Consider the following 14,903-nt stretch of genomic DNA (forward strand, 5'->3'; position numbering starts at 1 on the left):
GAGGAATAAACAGCACCCAGGGACACTCCCCCTGCAGGGAACAGTTCCAGGTAAGTGGGGGAGCCCAGACCAGTGGCTGGTGGAAGATGGGGGGTGGAGTGAAGGTGGGGCCTGGCCCAAGTGTCCTTCTCCTCATCGCCATGGCAGGGGGATCCCGGCTGGGAGGGAAAGGGTGGCGGCGGGGGTCGGGGAGAGAAACTTCAGCCAGGCAGAGGGAGCTTCTGGAGGAGTTTCTCTCTCTCCCTTCCCCCACCTGTGGCCCATCAGCTCAGCAGCCAGGGCTGCAGCAGGGAGGAGGGGCTGATGGGGGCTCCTCCTCCTCTGCCTGGGGTTTGCTTAGACCAGGCAGAGCCAGAGGGTCACTGACCAGCTGATGCTCAGCTGCTGCTGGATCCTCACCCCAGTGATGGGCAGCTGGATCCTTGGGAGCCAAATGCCCCTGATATGTGTGGGAATGAGGAAATGGGTTTGTCATTATGGCCTGGTCAGGGTCCTGAGAGAATTTCCCTGCTGTGGGGAGGAGTCTCTGATGGAGATTTCAATTATCCCCATATTGACTAGGTACAATGTCAGCTCAAGACGGGATGCAGAGATCAAGTTTCTTGACACCTTAAATGACTGCTTCTTGGAGCAGCTGGTCCTGGAACCCACCAGAGGAGAGGCAATTCTTGATTTAGTCCTAAGTGGAGCATAAGATCTGGTCCAAGAGGTGAATGTAGCTGGACCACTTGGTAATAGTAACCATTATATAATTAAATTTAATATCCCTGTGGCAGGAAAAATACAACAGCCACCCAACACTGTAGCATTTAATTTCAGAAAGGGTAACGATAAAAAAATGAGGAGATTAGTTAAACAGAAATTAACGGGTACAGTGCCAAAAGTGAAATCTCTGCAAGGTGCACGGAAACTTTTTAAAGACACCATAGTAGAAGCTCAACTTAAATGTATACCCCAAATTAAAAAACATAAAAAGAGAACCAAACAAGAGCCACCGTGGCTAAACAACAAAGTAAAAGAAGCAGTGAGAGGCAAAAAGGCATCCTTTAAAACGTGGAAGTTAAATCCTAGTGAGGAAAACAGAAAGCAACATAAACACTGGCAAATGAAGTGTAAAAATACATGAGGCAGACCAAAAAAGAATTTGAGGAACAGTTACCCAAAGACTCAAAAAGTAATAGCAAAACATTTTTTAAATACATCAGAAACAGAAAGCCTGCTAAACAACCAGTGGGGTCACTGGACAATCAAGGTGCTAAAGAAGCACTCAAGGACGATAAGGACATTGCAGAGAAACTAAATGAATTCTTTGCATCAGTCTTCACGGCTGAGGATGTGAGGGAGATTCCCAAACCTGAGCCATTCTTTTTAGGTGACAGATCTGAGGAACTGTCCCAGATTGAGGTATCATTAGAGGAGATTTTGGAACAAATTGATAAATTAAACAGCAATAAGTCACCAGGACCAGATGGATTCACCCAAGAGTTCTGAAGGAACTCAAATGTGAAATTGCAGGACTACTAACTGTAGTCTGCAACCTATCATTTAAATTAGCTTCTGTACCAGATGACTGGAGGATAGCTAATGTGATGCCAATTTTTAAAAAGGGCTCCAGAGGTGATCCCGGCAATTACAGGCCTGTAAACCTGACTTCAGTACTGGGCAAACTGGTTGAAACTATAATAAAGAACAATATTGTCAGACATATAGAAGAAGAGTCAACATGGTTTTAGGAAAGGGAAATCATGCCTCACCAATCTACTAGAATTCTTTGAGGGGATCAACAAGCATGTGGACAAAGGGGATCCAGTGGATATAGTGCACTTAGATTTTCAGAAAGCCTTTGACAAGGTCCCTCACCAAAGGCTCTTAAGCAAACTAAGCTGCCACGGGATAAGAGGGAAGGTTCTCTCTTGGATTGGTAACTGGTTAAAAGATAGGAAACAGAGAGTAGGTATAAATGGTCAATTTTCGGAATAGAGAGAGGTAAATAGCGGTGTCCCCCGGGGTCTGTTCTGGGACCAGTCCTAGTCAACATATTCATAAAAGATCTGGAAAAAAGGGTAATCAGTGATGGAGCAAAATCTGCAGATGATGCAAAATTACTAAAGATAGTTAAGACCCAGGCAGACTGCGAAGAGCTACAAAAGGATCTCTCAAAACTGGATGACTGGGCAACAAAATGGCAGATGAAATTTAATGTTGATAAATGCAAAGTAATGCACATTGGAAAACATAATCCCTACTATACATATAAAATGAGGGGGTCTAAATTAGCTGTTACCACTCAAGAAAGAGATCTCACCGTCATTGTGGATAGTTCTCTGAAAACATCCACTCAATGTGCAGCGGCAGTCAAAAAAGCAAACAGAATGCTGGGAATAATTAAGCAAAGGATAGATAATAGGACAGAAAATATCATGTTGCCTCTATACAAATCCATGTTACGCCCACATCTTGAATACTGCAGGCAGATGTGGTCGCCCCGTCTCAAAAAAAGACAGATTGGAATTGGACAAGGTTCAGAAAAGGGCAACAAAAATGATTAGGGGTATGGAACAGCTTCCGTATGAGGAGAGATTAATAAGACTGGGATTTTGCAGCTTGGAAAAGAGATGGCTAAGGGGAAATTTGATTGAGATCTAGAAAATCATGACTGGTGTGGAGAAAACAGATAAGGAAGTGTTGTTTACTACTTCTCATAACACAAGAACTAGGGGTCACCAAATGAAATTAATAGGCAGCAGGTTTAAAACAAATGAAAGGAAGTATTTCTTCACACGACGCACAGTCAACCTGTGGAACTCCTTGCCAGAGGATGTTTTGAATGACAAGACTATAACAGGGTTCAAATAAGAACTAGATAAATTCATGGAGGATATTTCCATCAATGGCTATTAGCCAGGACGGGCAGGGATGGTGTCCGTAGCCTCTGTTTCTCAGAAGCTGGGAATGAGCGACAGGGGATGGATCACTTGACGATTACCTGTTCTGTTCATTCCCTCTGGGGCACCTGGCACTGGCCACTGTTGGCAGACAGGATACTGGGCTAGATGGACCTTTGGTCTGACCCACTATGGCCATTCTTATGTTGTTATGATGTCCAACATGGAGTTAGCTCCACTTGCAGCATTTTCCAAACTGAGAACATCTAAGACGTTACTTCCCTGGGCAAATTTCCTGATGCTTGATACCACTGGAGCAGCAAATGAAGCTTCCACCACATTCAAGGTCTCTCTGTTGTGTGGATCACTGATCTTTGAGCTGGGCCTACTGTGTGGATCACTGATGTGTGAGCTTGTATTGAATCTTTTGCTGCAGTCAGCCTGTTCCTAGGGTCTCTCAAACCTTTGTGGATTCTCTGATGTTTAATGAGGTGCGGTCACTGAATGAAACCTTCCCCACAGGCAAGGCATTTATGAAGTTGTGACCAGGGTCCCGGGAGGTGAGGGGCACACTGAGATTGCTCAATTAGGACAAATTGCAAAGAATGGGCTGACAATCCTCAACACTGGTGGCTACTCAAATACTTAGATTCACCAAGCCACCAAAAAACAGCTTCTGCAATACCTTACTGGCTACACAGAGGCCAAAGCACAGTTCTCTTGAAGCAAGCCAACCTTCGGCTTCCTCCCAGACAGCGCAGTTAAACATGACGGGGATTACTGAGAATCTTCTTCATCATATAAAACTTTCTACCAATCCCAAAGGATCAGATACATTACCCAGCAAGTTAATGAATTATTTAGTTCTGACCGAAATAAACACTTACAGCCGGTTCTTATTAACTAAACTAAGATTTCTTACAACAAGAAAAGAGAATGTATGGGTTAAGAGATCATGCAGAGATGAATAGAGTCTTTAGGTCAGTTTCACTGTAGAGATGGTGTATTAGAATTGCAAAGAGTCTGTTTCAGAATCATTTAATCAGGTATAGTCCAATGTCCAAATGTTCGATATCAGGGCGGTCCAGCTGGGACTGGAGATCTCCGTCTTATAACTCAAACTCAGCCCAAATAAAGCTTAAGCACAACTGAGATAAAAGGATCATGTCCCAGATCATATCCCATATTCAGATTTTTGCAGTCTTTTGACAGCACACAGCCCTTGGGTGAACAATAGGATTTTGAAGTTACCTTCTCTTACCTAAATCTCAGTGAAAATTAATTACATGGATTAACATAAGGTAATTATTCATAAAGCAATTCATAGACAATTTACCACAAACTTTACAGAGACATATAGACAACGATATTATTACACCCAAGATTTATCTATATGTTAATATTTCCTATTCATCTCAGATTTAACAAAATACAGTTGTAGACAGAAAACTTTTGGTGACTTTGTTACAGTATATTCTAACAAGATGCAAATAAACATAGGCTACTACAATGACTGTCTTCTTCCAGTTCTTTAACCATACAAGTTTACATTTCAAAGCTCTAGTTTATCTAATGTGGAATGGCCCTAATTACCATTTACACACATTTCTAACACAGCGCTAAAAGTAGAATCTGGGTCAATTATTCTGCAAGTTAACACTTTCAGACCATGTGTCACCGAAGTTTAGATCCTGTGTGGATTCTCCCATGTTTAATGAGGTGTGATCTCTGTTTGAAACCTTTCCCACAGTCCAAGCATTTATGTGGTCTCTCTCCTGTGTGGATTCTCTGATGTAAAACAAAGGCTGATCTGTTTGTGAAACTTTTCCCACAGTCCAAGCACTTATGGGGTTTTTCTCCTGTGTGGATCCTCTGATGTATTATAAGATGTGATCGCTGTGTGAAACTTTTTCCACATTCTAAGCATTTGTGGCATCTCTCTCCTGTGTGGATTGCCTGATGTTTAACTAGGTCTGATTTCCGTAGGAAACTTTTCCCACACTCTAAGCACTTATGGGATCTCTGTCCTGTGTGGAATGCCTGATGTTTAACAAGGTCTGACCTCCATATGAAACTTTTTCCACAGTCTAAGCACTTATGGGGTCTCTCTCCTGTGTGGACTGCCTGATGTTTAACAAGGTCCGACCTCTGTATGAAACGTTTCCCACAGTCTAAGCACTTATGGGGTCTCTCTCCTGTGTGGATTGCCTGATGTTTAAGAAGGTCTGACCTCTGTATGAAACTTTTCCCACAGTCTAAGCACTTATGGGGTCTCTCTCCTGTGTGGATTGCCTGATGTTTAAGAAGGTCTGACCTCTGTATGAAACTTTTCCCACAGTCTAAGCACTTATGGGGTCTCTCTCCTGTGTGGATTGCCTGATGTTTAGCAAGGTCTGACCTCCGTATGAAACATTTTCCACAGTCTAAGCACTTGTGCGGTCTCTCTCCTGTATAAATCGCCTGATGTTTAACAAGGTCTGACCTACGTATGAAACTTTTCCCACAGTCTAAGCACTCATGGGATCTCTCTCCTGTGTGGATTACCTGATGTTTAACAAGGTCTGACCTCCATATGAAACTTTTCCCACAGTCTAAGCACTTATGGGGTTTCTCTCCTGTGTGGATTGCCTGATGTTTAAGAAGGGCTGACCTGTTTCTGAAACTTTTCTGACAGTCCAAGCACTTACGGGATCTCTCTCTTGTGTGGACTGCCTGATGTTTAAGAAGGCCTGACTTCTGTATGAAGCTTTTTCCACACTCTAAGCACTTATGGACTCTGTCTCCTGTGTGGATTGCCTGATGTGTAATCAGTGCTGACTTCCAATTTAAACAGTTCCCGCACTCAGGGCATTGATAGAGTTTCTCTTCCATGTGGCTTCTCCCATGGTTATTAAGGTCTGAGTGGTTATTGAAGCTCTCCCCATGGTCAAAGCATTGAAGGGATTTCTCTCCAGTATGGATTTTCTGATTTGTATCAAACTGTGATATCAGAATGAATCCTTTTCCACATCTGGAGCAGTGGCAGGGTTTCTCTTTCTTGGGATTTGTCTGCTGGGCTGTGGGATCCTTGTCTCCTCCCCCACAGTTAATAGATTCATCCACTTTCTGCCTTGGGTGGTTTCCCAGCAGCCTCTCTGACCTCTGCCAATTTCCACAGGCTTCTCCCTGTTCCACGCACTGGGAAAAACTCCCTTCAGCTCTTCCCACAAAGGTCCCCTGTGGTTCCACTTCCTCAGGAACTTTCTGATCTTGATTCCCTTCATCCTTCTCACTCACTCTCTCATCACCTGATGGGAGAAAGACAATCTAGACAGGAGTCATTGTGCTGGGGAGAAAGAGGAATAGCACTGAGGGAAAACCAAACACAAAGACTGAGTAATTGGATTCTTCCTCCACATTCCACCCAAACTTTCACAGGGAAGGAAAGTTGGGAAGAAAACTTCTGCAGCTAACGGGCTGGGTGGAAAGCCATGAGACATATCTGCTGACTACAGCCCTGCCCTGCGTGAGATGGGGAAGAACTGGGGGAACTCACTCACACTACATTTTTGGGATTCTCAACCTTTTCCTTCATTCCCCGGATGGTTTCTGTGTTAGTCCTCACCTGTGCGGGGGCCTCTCGGGATCTCTCTTTCCTCGCAGGCCTGGAGATCAGGCATCCACGGCTCTTCCCCTTGTTCCATCAGGGCGATCAGGTCAGGTTTGGGAATGGGAAACCCTGCGCAGGGGGTGAAATCAGACCAGATCAGGGTGCATGGAGGATTGAGAGAGTATTTGTCACAGAGAAAAGAATGAGGAGTACCTGTGGCACCTTAGAGACAAACAAATTTATTGAACCATAAGCAAGGCAAGGCAGTGCATTTACCAGTATGAAATGGAAATCCATCAAATTCATGAAAAAACTTGTACAGATACAGACAGACACCATCTTCCTTTCCAAATGCAAACAGGTGGACATCATACCAAAAGGTCCGAAGGTAAAAAATCCATTACAATCTACATATCACACAGATTATGCTGACAGCTTGTGCCACATGCTCTCAAAGAAACTGTGAAATCACCTGATCAACATCCTATACAGCAAACAGGGAAAGATTAAGAATGAGCTCTCAAAACTGGAGACTGTCATAAAAAACCAACCTTCCACACAAAGTTCCTCGTGGCTGGACTTTACAAAAACTAGACAAGCCATTTACAACACACACTTTGCTTCTCTACAAAGGAAAAAGGACACTAAACGATCTAAACTACTACATGCCACAAGGGGCTATAACAGTGGTTCCCTTAACCCACCCAACAATATTGTTAACCTATCCAGCTATACTCTTAGCCCAGCAGAAGAATCGGGGCCTCTCCTTCTGCCCCTCCACCCCCACGAACATGATACAGTTCTGTCGTGACCTAGAATCCTACTTTCAACATCTCCGACTCAAGGAATATTTCAAACACACCTCTGAACAGCATACTAACCCACAGAAACCTTGCTACCAACACTACAAAAAGAAGGATTCTGTGTGGACTCCCCTTAAAGGTCGAAACAACAGACTGGACTTCTACAGAGAGTGCTACCGCCGACATGCACGGGCTGAAATTGTTGAAAAGCAGCATCACTTGCCCCGTAACCTCAACCGTGCAGAACACAACGCCATCCACAGCCTCAGAAACAACTCTCACATCATAATCAAAAAGGCTGACGAAGAAGGTGCTGTCGTCATCATGAATAGGTTGGAATATGAACAAGAGTCTGCTAGACAACTCTCTAACACCATATTCTACAGGTCATTACCCTCTGATCCCACTGAGGGTTACCAAAAGAAACTACACCATCTGTTCAAGAAACTCCATGAAAAAGCACAAGAACAAATCTACACAGAAACACTCCTAGAGCCCCGAACAGGGGTATTCTATCTGCTACCCAAGATCCATAAACCTGGAAATCTTGGACGCCCCATCATCTCAGGCATTGGCACCCTGACAGCAGGATTATCTGGCTATGTAGACTCTCTCCTCAGGCCCTACACTCCAGTAGCTATCCTAGCTATCTTCGAGACATCACTAACTTCCTGAGGAAACTACAATCCATTGGTGATCTTCCAGAAAACACCATCCTGGCCACTATGGATGTAGAAGCTCTTTACACCAACATTCCACACAAAGATGGACTACAAGCCGTCAGGAACAGTATCCCCGATAATGTCACGGCAAATCTGGTGGCTGAACTCTGCCACTTTGTCCTCACCGACAACTATTTCACATTTGGGGACAATGTATACCTTCAAGTCACCAGCACTGCTATGGGTATCCGCATGGCCCCACAGTATGCCAACATTTTTATGGCTGACTTAGAACAACACTTCCTCAGCTCTCATCCCCTAACATCCCTACTCTACTTGTGCTATATTGATGACATCTTCATCATCTGGACCCATGGAAAAGAAGCCCTTGAGAAATTCCACCATGATTTCAACAATTTCCATCCCACCATCAACCTCAGCCTGGACCAGTCCACACAAGAGATCCTGGACATTACAGTGCTAATAAGCGATGGTCACATAAATACCACCCTATACTGGAAACCTACTGACCGCTATTCCTACCTACATGCCTCCAGCTTTCACCCAGACCACACCACACAATCCATTGTCTACAGCCAAACTCTAAGATGCAACCGTATTTGCTCCAACCCCTCAGACAGAGACAAACACCTACAAGATCTCTATCAAGCATTCTTAAAACTACAATACCCACCTGCTGAAGTGAAGAAACAGATTGACAGAGCCCGAAGAGTACCCAGAAGTCACCTATTACAGGACAGGCCCAACAAAGAAAGTAACAGAACGCCACTAGCCATCACCTTCAGCCCTCAACTAAAACATCTCCAGCACATCATCAAGGATCTACAACCTATCCTGAAGGACAATCCCTCACTCTCACTGATCTTGGGAGACAGGTCAGTCCTCGTTTACAGACAGCCCCCCAACCTGAAGCAAATATTCACCAGCAACCACACACCACACAACAAAAACACAAACCCAGGAACCTACCCTTGCAACAAAGCCCGCTGCCAACTCTGTCTACACATCTATTCAAGGGACACCATCATAGGACCTAATCACATCAGCCACGCTATCAGAGGCTCGTTCCCCTGCACATCTACTAATGTGATATATGTCATCATGTGCCAGCAATGCCGCTCTGCCACGGACATTGGCCAAACCAGACAGTCTCTACGTAAAAGATTAAATGGATACAAATCGGACGTCAAGAATTATAACATGCAAAAAACAGTCGGAGAACACTTCAACCTTCCTGGACACTCAATTACAGACCTAAGAGTCGCAATTATTCAACAAAAAAACTTCAAGAACAGACTCCAAAGAGAAACTGCAGAACTGGAATTAATTTGCAAACTGGACACCATTATATTAGGCTTGAATAAAGACTGGGAGTGGATGAGTCATTACACAAACTAAAAACTATTTCCCCATGCTAATCTTCCCCCTACTGTTACTCACACCTTCTTGTCAACTGTTTGAAATGGGCCATCCTGATTATCACTACAAAAGTTTTTTTCTCCTGCTGATAATAGCCCACCTTAATCGATAGTCTTGTTAGAGTTGGTATGGCAACCCCCATTTTTTCATGTTCTCTGTATTTATCTATCTGCCGACTGTATTTTCCACTCCATGCATCTGATGAAGTGGGCTTTAGTCCATGAAAGCTTATGCTCAGATAAATTTGTTAGTCTCTAAGGTGTCACACGTACTCCTCGTTCTTTTTGCTGATACAGACTAACATGGCTACCACTCTGAAATTTGTCACAGAGGACATTCTGTGAGTGGAACCTGTCCCCGTGCTCTTCTGGAGCTACTTGGAACCCAAGGGGTTCGGAACTTGGTCACTGGGAGAGGCAGATGTCTGGGGATGTGAAGGGAATTGTTACGCCCTCGTCAGGAGTTCCCAGGAACTGTGCACTCTGGGGGACTTGCTGACTCACACATAGCTCTGGAGTTAAACCTCTGCTTATTTCTAAACCTGCAGAGCCCAGAGCCCTTCCCATGACTGGAGCTATTCCCAAGAAGAGAAGTAAATAAGGATTGTGTCTGTGACTGGGAATCAATAGAGACAGGACAATGAATGAATTCTGCCCCTTTGAAAGCTGGAGGGGTGGGGATGGTTTAACTTGTCCATGGGATTTTGACACCCACTTCCCACTGGAGAGAGCATGGAGATGCAAGGCTCTTTCACATGGCAGCTGTGCATTATGGAACCCATTCAGCTCTGATCTAACTGACCAGGGAAAAACCTGACCAGATTCAGACACGCAGACACCCCACAGCTTCTAATAACCAAGGGGACGGGAATCCCTTACCCAGCGAGGTCACCGTCTCGTAATTCTCCTGCATGACGTCCCTGTAGAGGGCTCTCTGAGCGGGGTCCAGCAGAGCCCCCTGCCCCTGGGTGAAATACACAGTCACCTCCTCGAAGGTCACCGGCATCTGAAACAACAAGAGTCCCCCACTCAGCACCTGCTGCCCCAGCCACAATCCTACTAATCATGGGAAAGGGGAAAAAAAGTGAAGCTGTGGGAGGGCCAGAGTAGCAGAATCCCACCCCCACCCTGCTCAGAGCAGCCAGGAGGCTTCAGGGGGTGGGGAGAAGGTAAGAGCTCCTTGTCCCCCTCAGCACACGGAGCAGGGCAGGGTCTTCTCATTTCCCACACGCCTGCCAGCCATAGGCTGAGACGGGAAGCAGAGCTCTGAGCCAGGGGCAGGGACAGGAATCCCAACAGCTTCCCTTCGTATTTCACAGCAGCCTCTGGCCAGTGGGGTCAGGCTCCAGCCCTGGGAGTCTGGAAAATGTTCCCAGCCATGGACAAGGGGGTTGTGTCCTGTTTGACAAATATGGGAATGTCGCCTCCTTCCCTGCCACCAATGGACCTACTCAGAAAATCAGCAGGTTTGTCACACCCAGTTTCCTCCCTGCCTCTCCCTCCCCCCGGCCAGCAGCTCCCTGAATATCCCCACCTGAGCTGGCTCCATCACAGCCTTTTCCCTTCCCCGTCTCCTGGAAGACGGGATGATCTGGAGAGACACGTGGACCTGATTCCTCAGCCTGTGGGGGCGAGAGGGGCAATGGGGGAGGTTACAGAAGGGACTGGAGTTCATGTCACATCCCCATTCCCGTTGGGATCTTTACGTAACAGTAACAGTATCTCTGAGCCAAGTGCAAGAATCAAAGGAGCCACTTTGAAGGATTCCCTCGACATTGTAGTGTAACCCCCCCTAGATCTCCCCCTTCTCCCTAAGTTGTGCAGTGTTCAGCAGAGTCAGCAACTGGCTTGTCTTCTCTCAGCTCCTCGCCTTGTTCCCAGGAGAGTCTGTGCGCCCCGGGGATGCAGGGAGCGGACCCAGGCAGGGCTGGGAGCTGGGAATCTCCCTCTGCACTTCTTGCTCCTGCTGCCCACTCCAGTCTCTTCTCTCTCCCTTTTCTATCATCTTCCCTCTCCCTGGGAGAACGGGTGACTGCCCCGTTGATTTTAGCCTTTGCTCTCGTCAGGCAGCTCAGCCACTGACTCTGCTAACAGGGGGTTGAACCAGGCTGTGTCACTGAGGGCAGCAGCTCGGGGACTCGCTGACACAGGGAGCCCCTCTCAGCACCACCTCTAATGATGGAGGATAGGGTCCAGAGTGACCTAGACAGATTGGAGGATTGGGCCAAAAGAAATCTGATGAGGTTCACCAAGGACAAGGACAGAGTCCTGGACTCAGGATGGAAGAATCCCATGCACTGCTACAGACTAGGGACCGACAGGCTAAGCGGCAGTTCTGCAGAAAAGGACCCGGGGATTACAGTGGACGAGAAGCTGGGTATGAGTCAACAGTGTTGCCAAGAAGGCCAACGGCATATTGGACTGTATTAGTAGGAGCATGCCCAGCAGACCGATGATTATTCCCCTCTATTTGGCAGTGGTGAGGCCACATCTGGAGTATTGCGTCCTGTTTTGGTCCCTCCACTACAGAAAGGATGTGGACAAATTGAAGAGTCCAGCGGAGGGCAACGAAAATGATTAGGGGGTTGGGGCACATGACTTACGAGGAGAGGCTGAGGAAACTGGGCTCATTTAATCTGCAGAAGAGAAGGGTGGGTGGGGGGGATTTGATAGGAGCCTTCAACCCTTCAACTACCTGAAGGGGGGTTCCAAAGAGGATGGAGCTCGGCTGTTCTTCGTGGTGGTAGATGACAGAACAAGGAGCAAGGGTCTCAAATTGCAATGGGGAAGGTCTAGGTTGGATATTAGGAAACACTATTTCATTAGGAGGGCGGTGAAGCACTGGAATGGGTTACCTAGGGAGGTGGTGGAATCTCCATCATTAGTGGTTTTTAAGGCCCAGCTTGACCAAGCCCTGGCTGGGATAATTTATTTGGGGTTGGTCCTGCTTTGAGCAGGGGATTGGACTGGATGACCTCTTGAGGTCTCCTCCATCCCTAATCTTCTAGGATTCTTTGATCTCATTGGCCCATCCACACTCACACCTGGCCAGAGCCAGCAGTGACTCCGGTCTGACTCCGGTGTGGTTGAGATCTGAATCCTGAAAGGAAATCAGACCAGGGCCTTGGGCAGACCCCAAACACTCAGAAGCCAGCCCCCGGAGATCATGGCTGTGCTTTCTTTTTTTTTACTTTTAAATCAAATAATAGGTTGGGAGCAGGGTTTGTGCCCAGGAGGGACAGGGGTTGCCTGTGGGTATTTGCCTTGTGGCTTCTGAGCCCTGAGGGGTTAGACCCCTCTCACCTCTCTATGCTTACTTGATTAGTTCAAAGAATAAAGTTCCCCTCTGGCTGCTGGGTGGGGCAGCTCCTCCCCATCTCCTAACCCATGGGGCGGGGGAGCTACTCTTCTATCTTTCCCCACCCCTCTGCCTTCTCCCTCGTTCTCCCCACCCCAGCCAGCTTCTTCTTGCTCTTACCTTCTCCCTCCAGCCTCCCTATCCCACATCCTCCCTTTCCCTTGCAGTATCCCCGCCTCAGAGTTTCCATCTATTCCATCCTGGTTCCCTTCAGTCCCATAATTCTCTCCCTGCAACCTGACTCCCCTGCATTGCCCCATCCTCCCTGCCCCTATCCCATCCTGTCCCCTGCATCCTCCTTCACCCACCTTCTGCCCCCACACATCCCTGTTCCCCCTCTTGCTCACACATCCCCCTGCTCCTCTTTAGCCTCCTCCCCTGCAGCCAGTTTATAACCGGGAGGCACCACTCCTTGGAGGAAGGTGGGGGGAAGGTCTCTCTTCTCTGCCCTCCAAGCAGTGCCTGGGAACTGAGAGGCTGGGATCTAGGAAGGGGGGTCCTGGCCAGACTGGGGGCTCTGCCCTGGGAGAGGCTCCTAGGGAGCAGTGAGAACGTTCCTGCCTTACAATATAAACCTCTCCTGTCTGCAGCCAGGGCTCTGGGATTTTGCAAGAAACGGGGATTCCGCACAGCCGTGACCAGTGACTGCAGCGAGTGCGATTCCCTTCCCGCTGCTGGGAATGAGGGACTCCACTGATTGCTCCTGTATGGTCAGGCTTTTTCCCGTAGCCATATTGTGAGGCCTAAGGCCTTTGTCAGCAGCCATATTAGGAGAGCAGCAGCCATGAGCTAAGAAGGAGGAAGTCACATCCTCACATTCCATCTAAATTACATTAAAACACTGTAATACCAGGCTGTTAAGAAGGAGACACCGTCCTAATAGCCCCCACTATCACCAGATGAAGAAACAGATCTTAAGATGGTTAAAGAAAACTTAGTTTGATGGCATCCTGTCTGGCAAGAGATCACTTCTCAGCAGTTCTGGCTGGGATATCCTAATTTATCGTTTTGTCTTTATGGTCCCCACTTCTCTTCCGTTTGTCTGGATGAGCTCTGTCTGGTTCTTTGATTGTTTCTGTCTGATAAACAGTTAATTTTGCGAGGTGGAAATTAATTAAAGGGGAGGGGGATGATTGGTTAGAGAATTTTGTTACAATATCTTAGGACTGGTTAGTAAAATGATTGGTTAAGGTCTAGCTAAGCAGGACTCAAGTTTCACTGTAGAAACTGGGGTCCAAGAAGGAGAAAGAACAAAAGAATATAGAAGACTTGGAAGAAGACGATGAAGAAGAAAAACTCACCTCTAAGACACAGCCTAAGATCAAAGCTGCTAAGAACCCTCCGCACGACCCTGACGTGCTGCAACCAGAATCCAGACCAGAGCAGACTGACCTTGCCTGGCCAACAGGGAAAGTTCGCCTTGGATTGGAGAGTATAGCACTGTATGCTTAGCACGTGTATTCTGCCTGGTAATCGTCAATAAAGAGAGAATAAGGATGTTACTCTGTAAGGCTGGTAAAAGGTCCTGCAAAGAGTACACCCTGAGCCCGAGGAATTGGGTAAAGGTGGGTGCCCCTAAAGTGCGCAGGTAACACTCCCACACCACTCCAGATCCTTTTGTGCCCTAGCAAAAAACCCATTGCACTGAAACCTCCCTGCCGCAAACCTTGCCCCTCAGATCCTCCACATCCCCTGGCCACAGCACTATGGGGGCATCATCCAGAAAAGCCACCGAGTCAATGGGAGGACAGAAAGGAGACATCCAGATCCTGGGGACGGGGGAGAAGGGGCATTTCTATAGAGCTCCCTGATTGTTCCAGAGAGTCCCCAATACCAACAGGGATTCAGGAGTGAGGGGGTCCCGGTCCTAGAGAGAACAGCAGGGGACACATTTTGCGGTGATACTGACTCTGTGCGTGATTTGCTCTGGTAAGACATTGGATCAGGCAGGAGTTTGGCAGACAAGGTGTCTTGTCTCCACACCAGGCTCGCTGGTTACTAGCCCTGGGCCTGGTCATGGAGGTGTCACTTGTCAGTGCTTTGCCACCGGGTTCCCTCTGGTGATTTGCAGGGTCCGATTAACCCGACACGGGTCTCTAGACAAAGTCTCCTTATGTCCGCCCCAGCCAGGCTTCCGTGCATGGAATTGTCCCTGTTAATCACTGCG

At 47.1% G+C, this 14,903-nt stretch overlaps 2 protein-coding genes across 3 annotated transcripts in view; both read right to left on the reverse strand.

Moving 5' to 3' along the window:
• Nucleotides 1-3,759: 3,759 nt before the first annotated feature.
• Nucleotides 3,760-14,903, reverse strand: part of LOC141998579 (uncharacterized) — a 42,595-nt gene continuing 31,451 nt past the window's right edge. Inside the window, exon 6 of the mRNA XM_074971450.1 lies at nt 3,760-5,922. Coding sequence (XP_074827551.1) covers nt 4,560-5,922 — 1,363 coding nt within the window. The 3' untranslated portion in view covers nt 3,760-4,559. The remainder of the gene's footprint in view (nt 5,923-14,903) is intronic.
• Nucleotides 6,058-14,202, reverse strand: LOC141998571 (zinc finger protein 707-like). Of its 2 annotated transcripts, none has more exons than XM_074971442.1 (5): nt 14,038-14,202; nt 10,913-11,000; nt 10,258-10,384; nt 6,490-6,603; nt 6,058-6,191 (listed from the first exon to the last, which is right to left on the reverse strand). In XM_074971442.1, exons 2-5 carry the CDS (start codon nt 10,925-10,927, stop codon nt 6,169-6,171), a joined length of 279 nt encoding a protein of 92 aa, XP_074827543.1. In that variant the 5' UTR covers nt 10,928-11,000; nt 14,038-14,202; the 3' UTR covers nt 6,058-6,168. The 2 variants fall into 2 exon arrangements, with proteins under 2 accessions (XP_074827543.1, XP_074827544.1); XM_074971443.1 differs by having other exon boundaries at nt 6,075-6,210.

Source organism: Natator depressus, chromosome 14 (assembly GCF_965152275.1).
Source record: "Natator depressus isolate rNatDep1 chromosome 14, rNatDep2.hap1, whole genome shotgun sequence".
NCBI classification, from domain to species: domain Eukaryota; kingdom Metazoa; phylum Chordata; order Testudines; family Cheloniidae; genus Natator; species Natator depressus.

Coding starts and splice junctions, on each gene's coding strand:
- LOC141998571 (XM_074971442.1), bottom strand. Junction 6,604..10,257: donor CGAGACGGTGACCTCGCTGG/GTAAGGGATTCC, acceptor CCCCCTGCGCAG/GGTTTCCCATTCCCAAACCT. Junction 6,192..6,489: donor CCCGAGAGGCCCCCGCACAG/GTGAGGACTAAC, acceptor ACTCCTGTCTAG/ATTGTCTTTCTCCCATCAGG.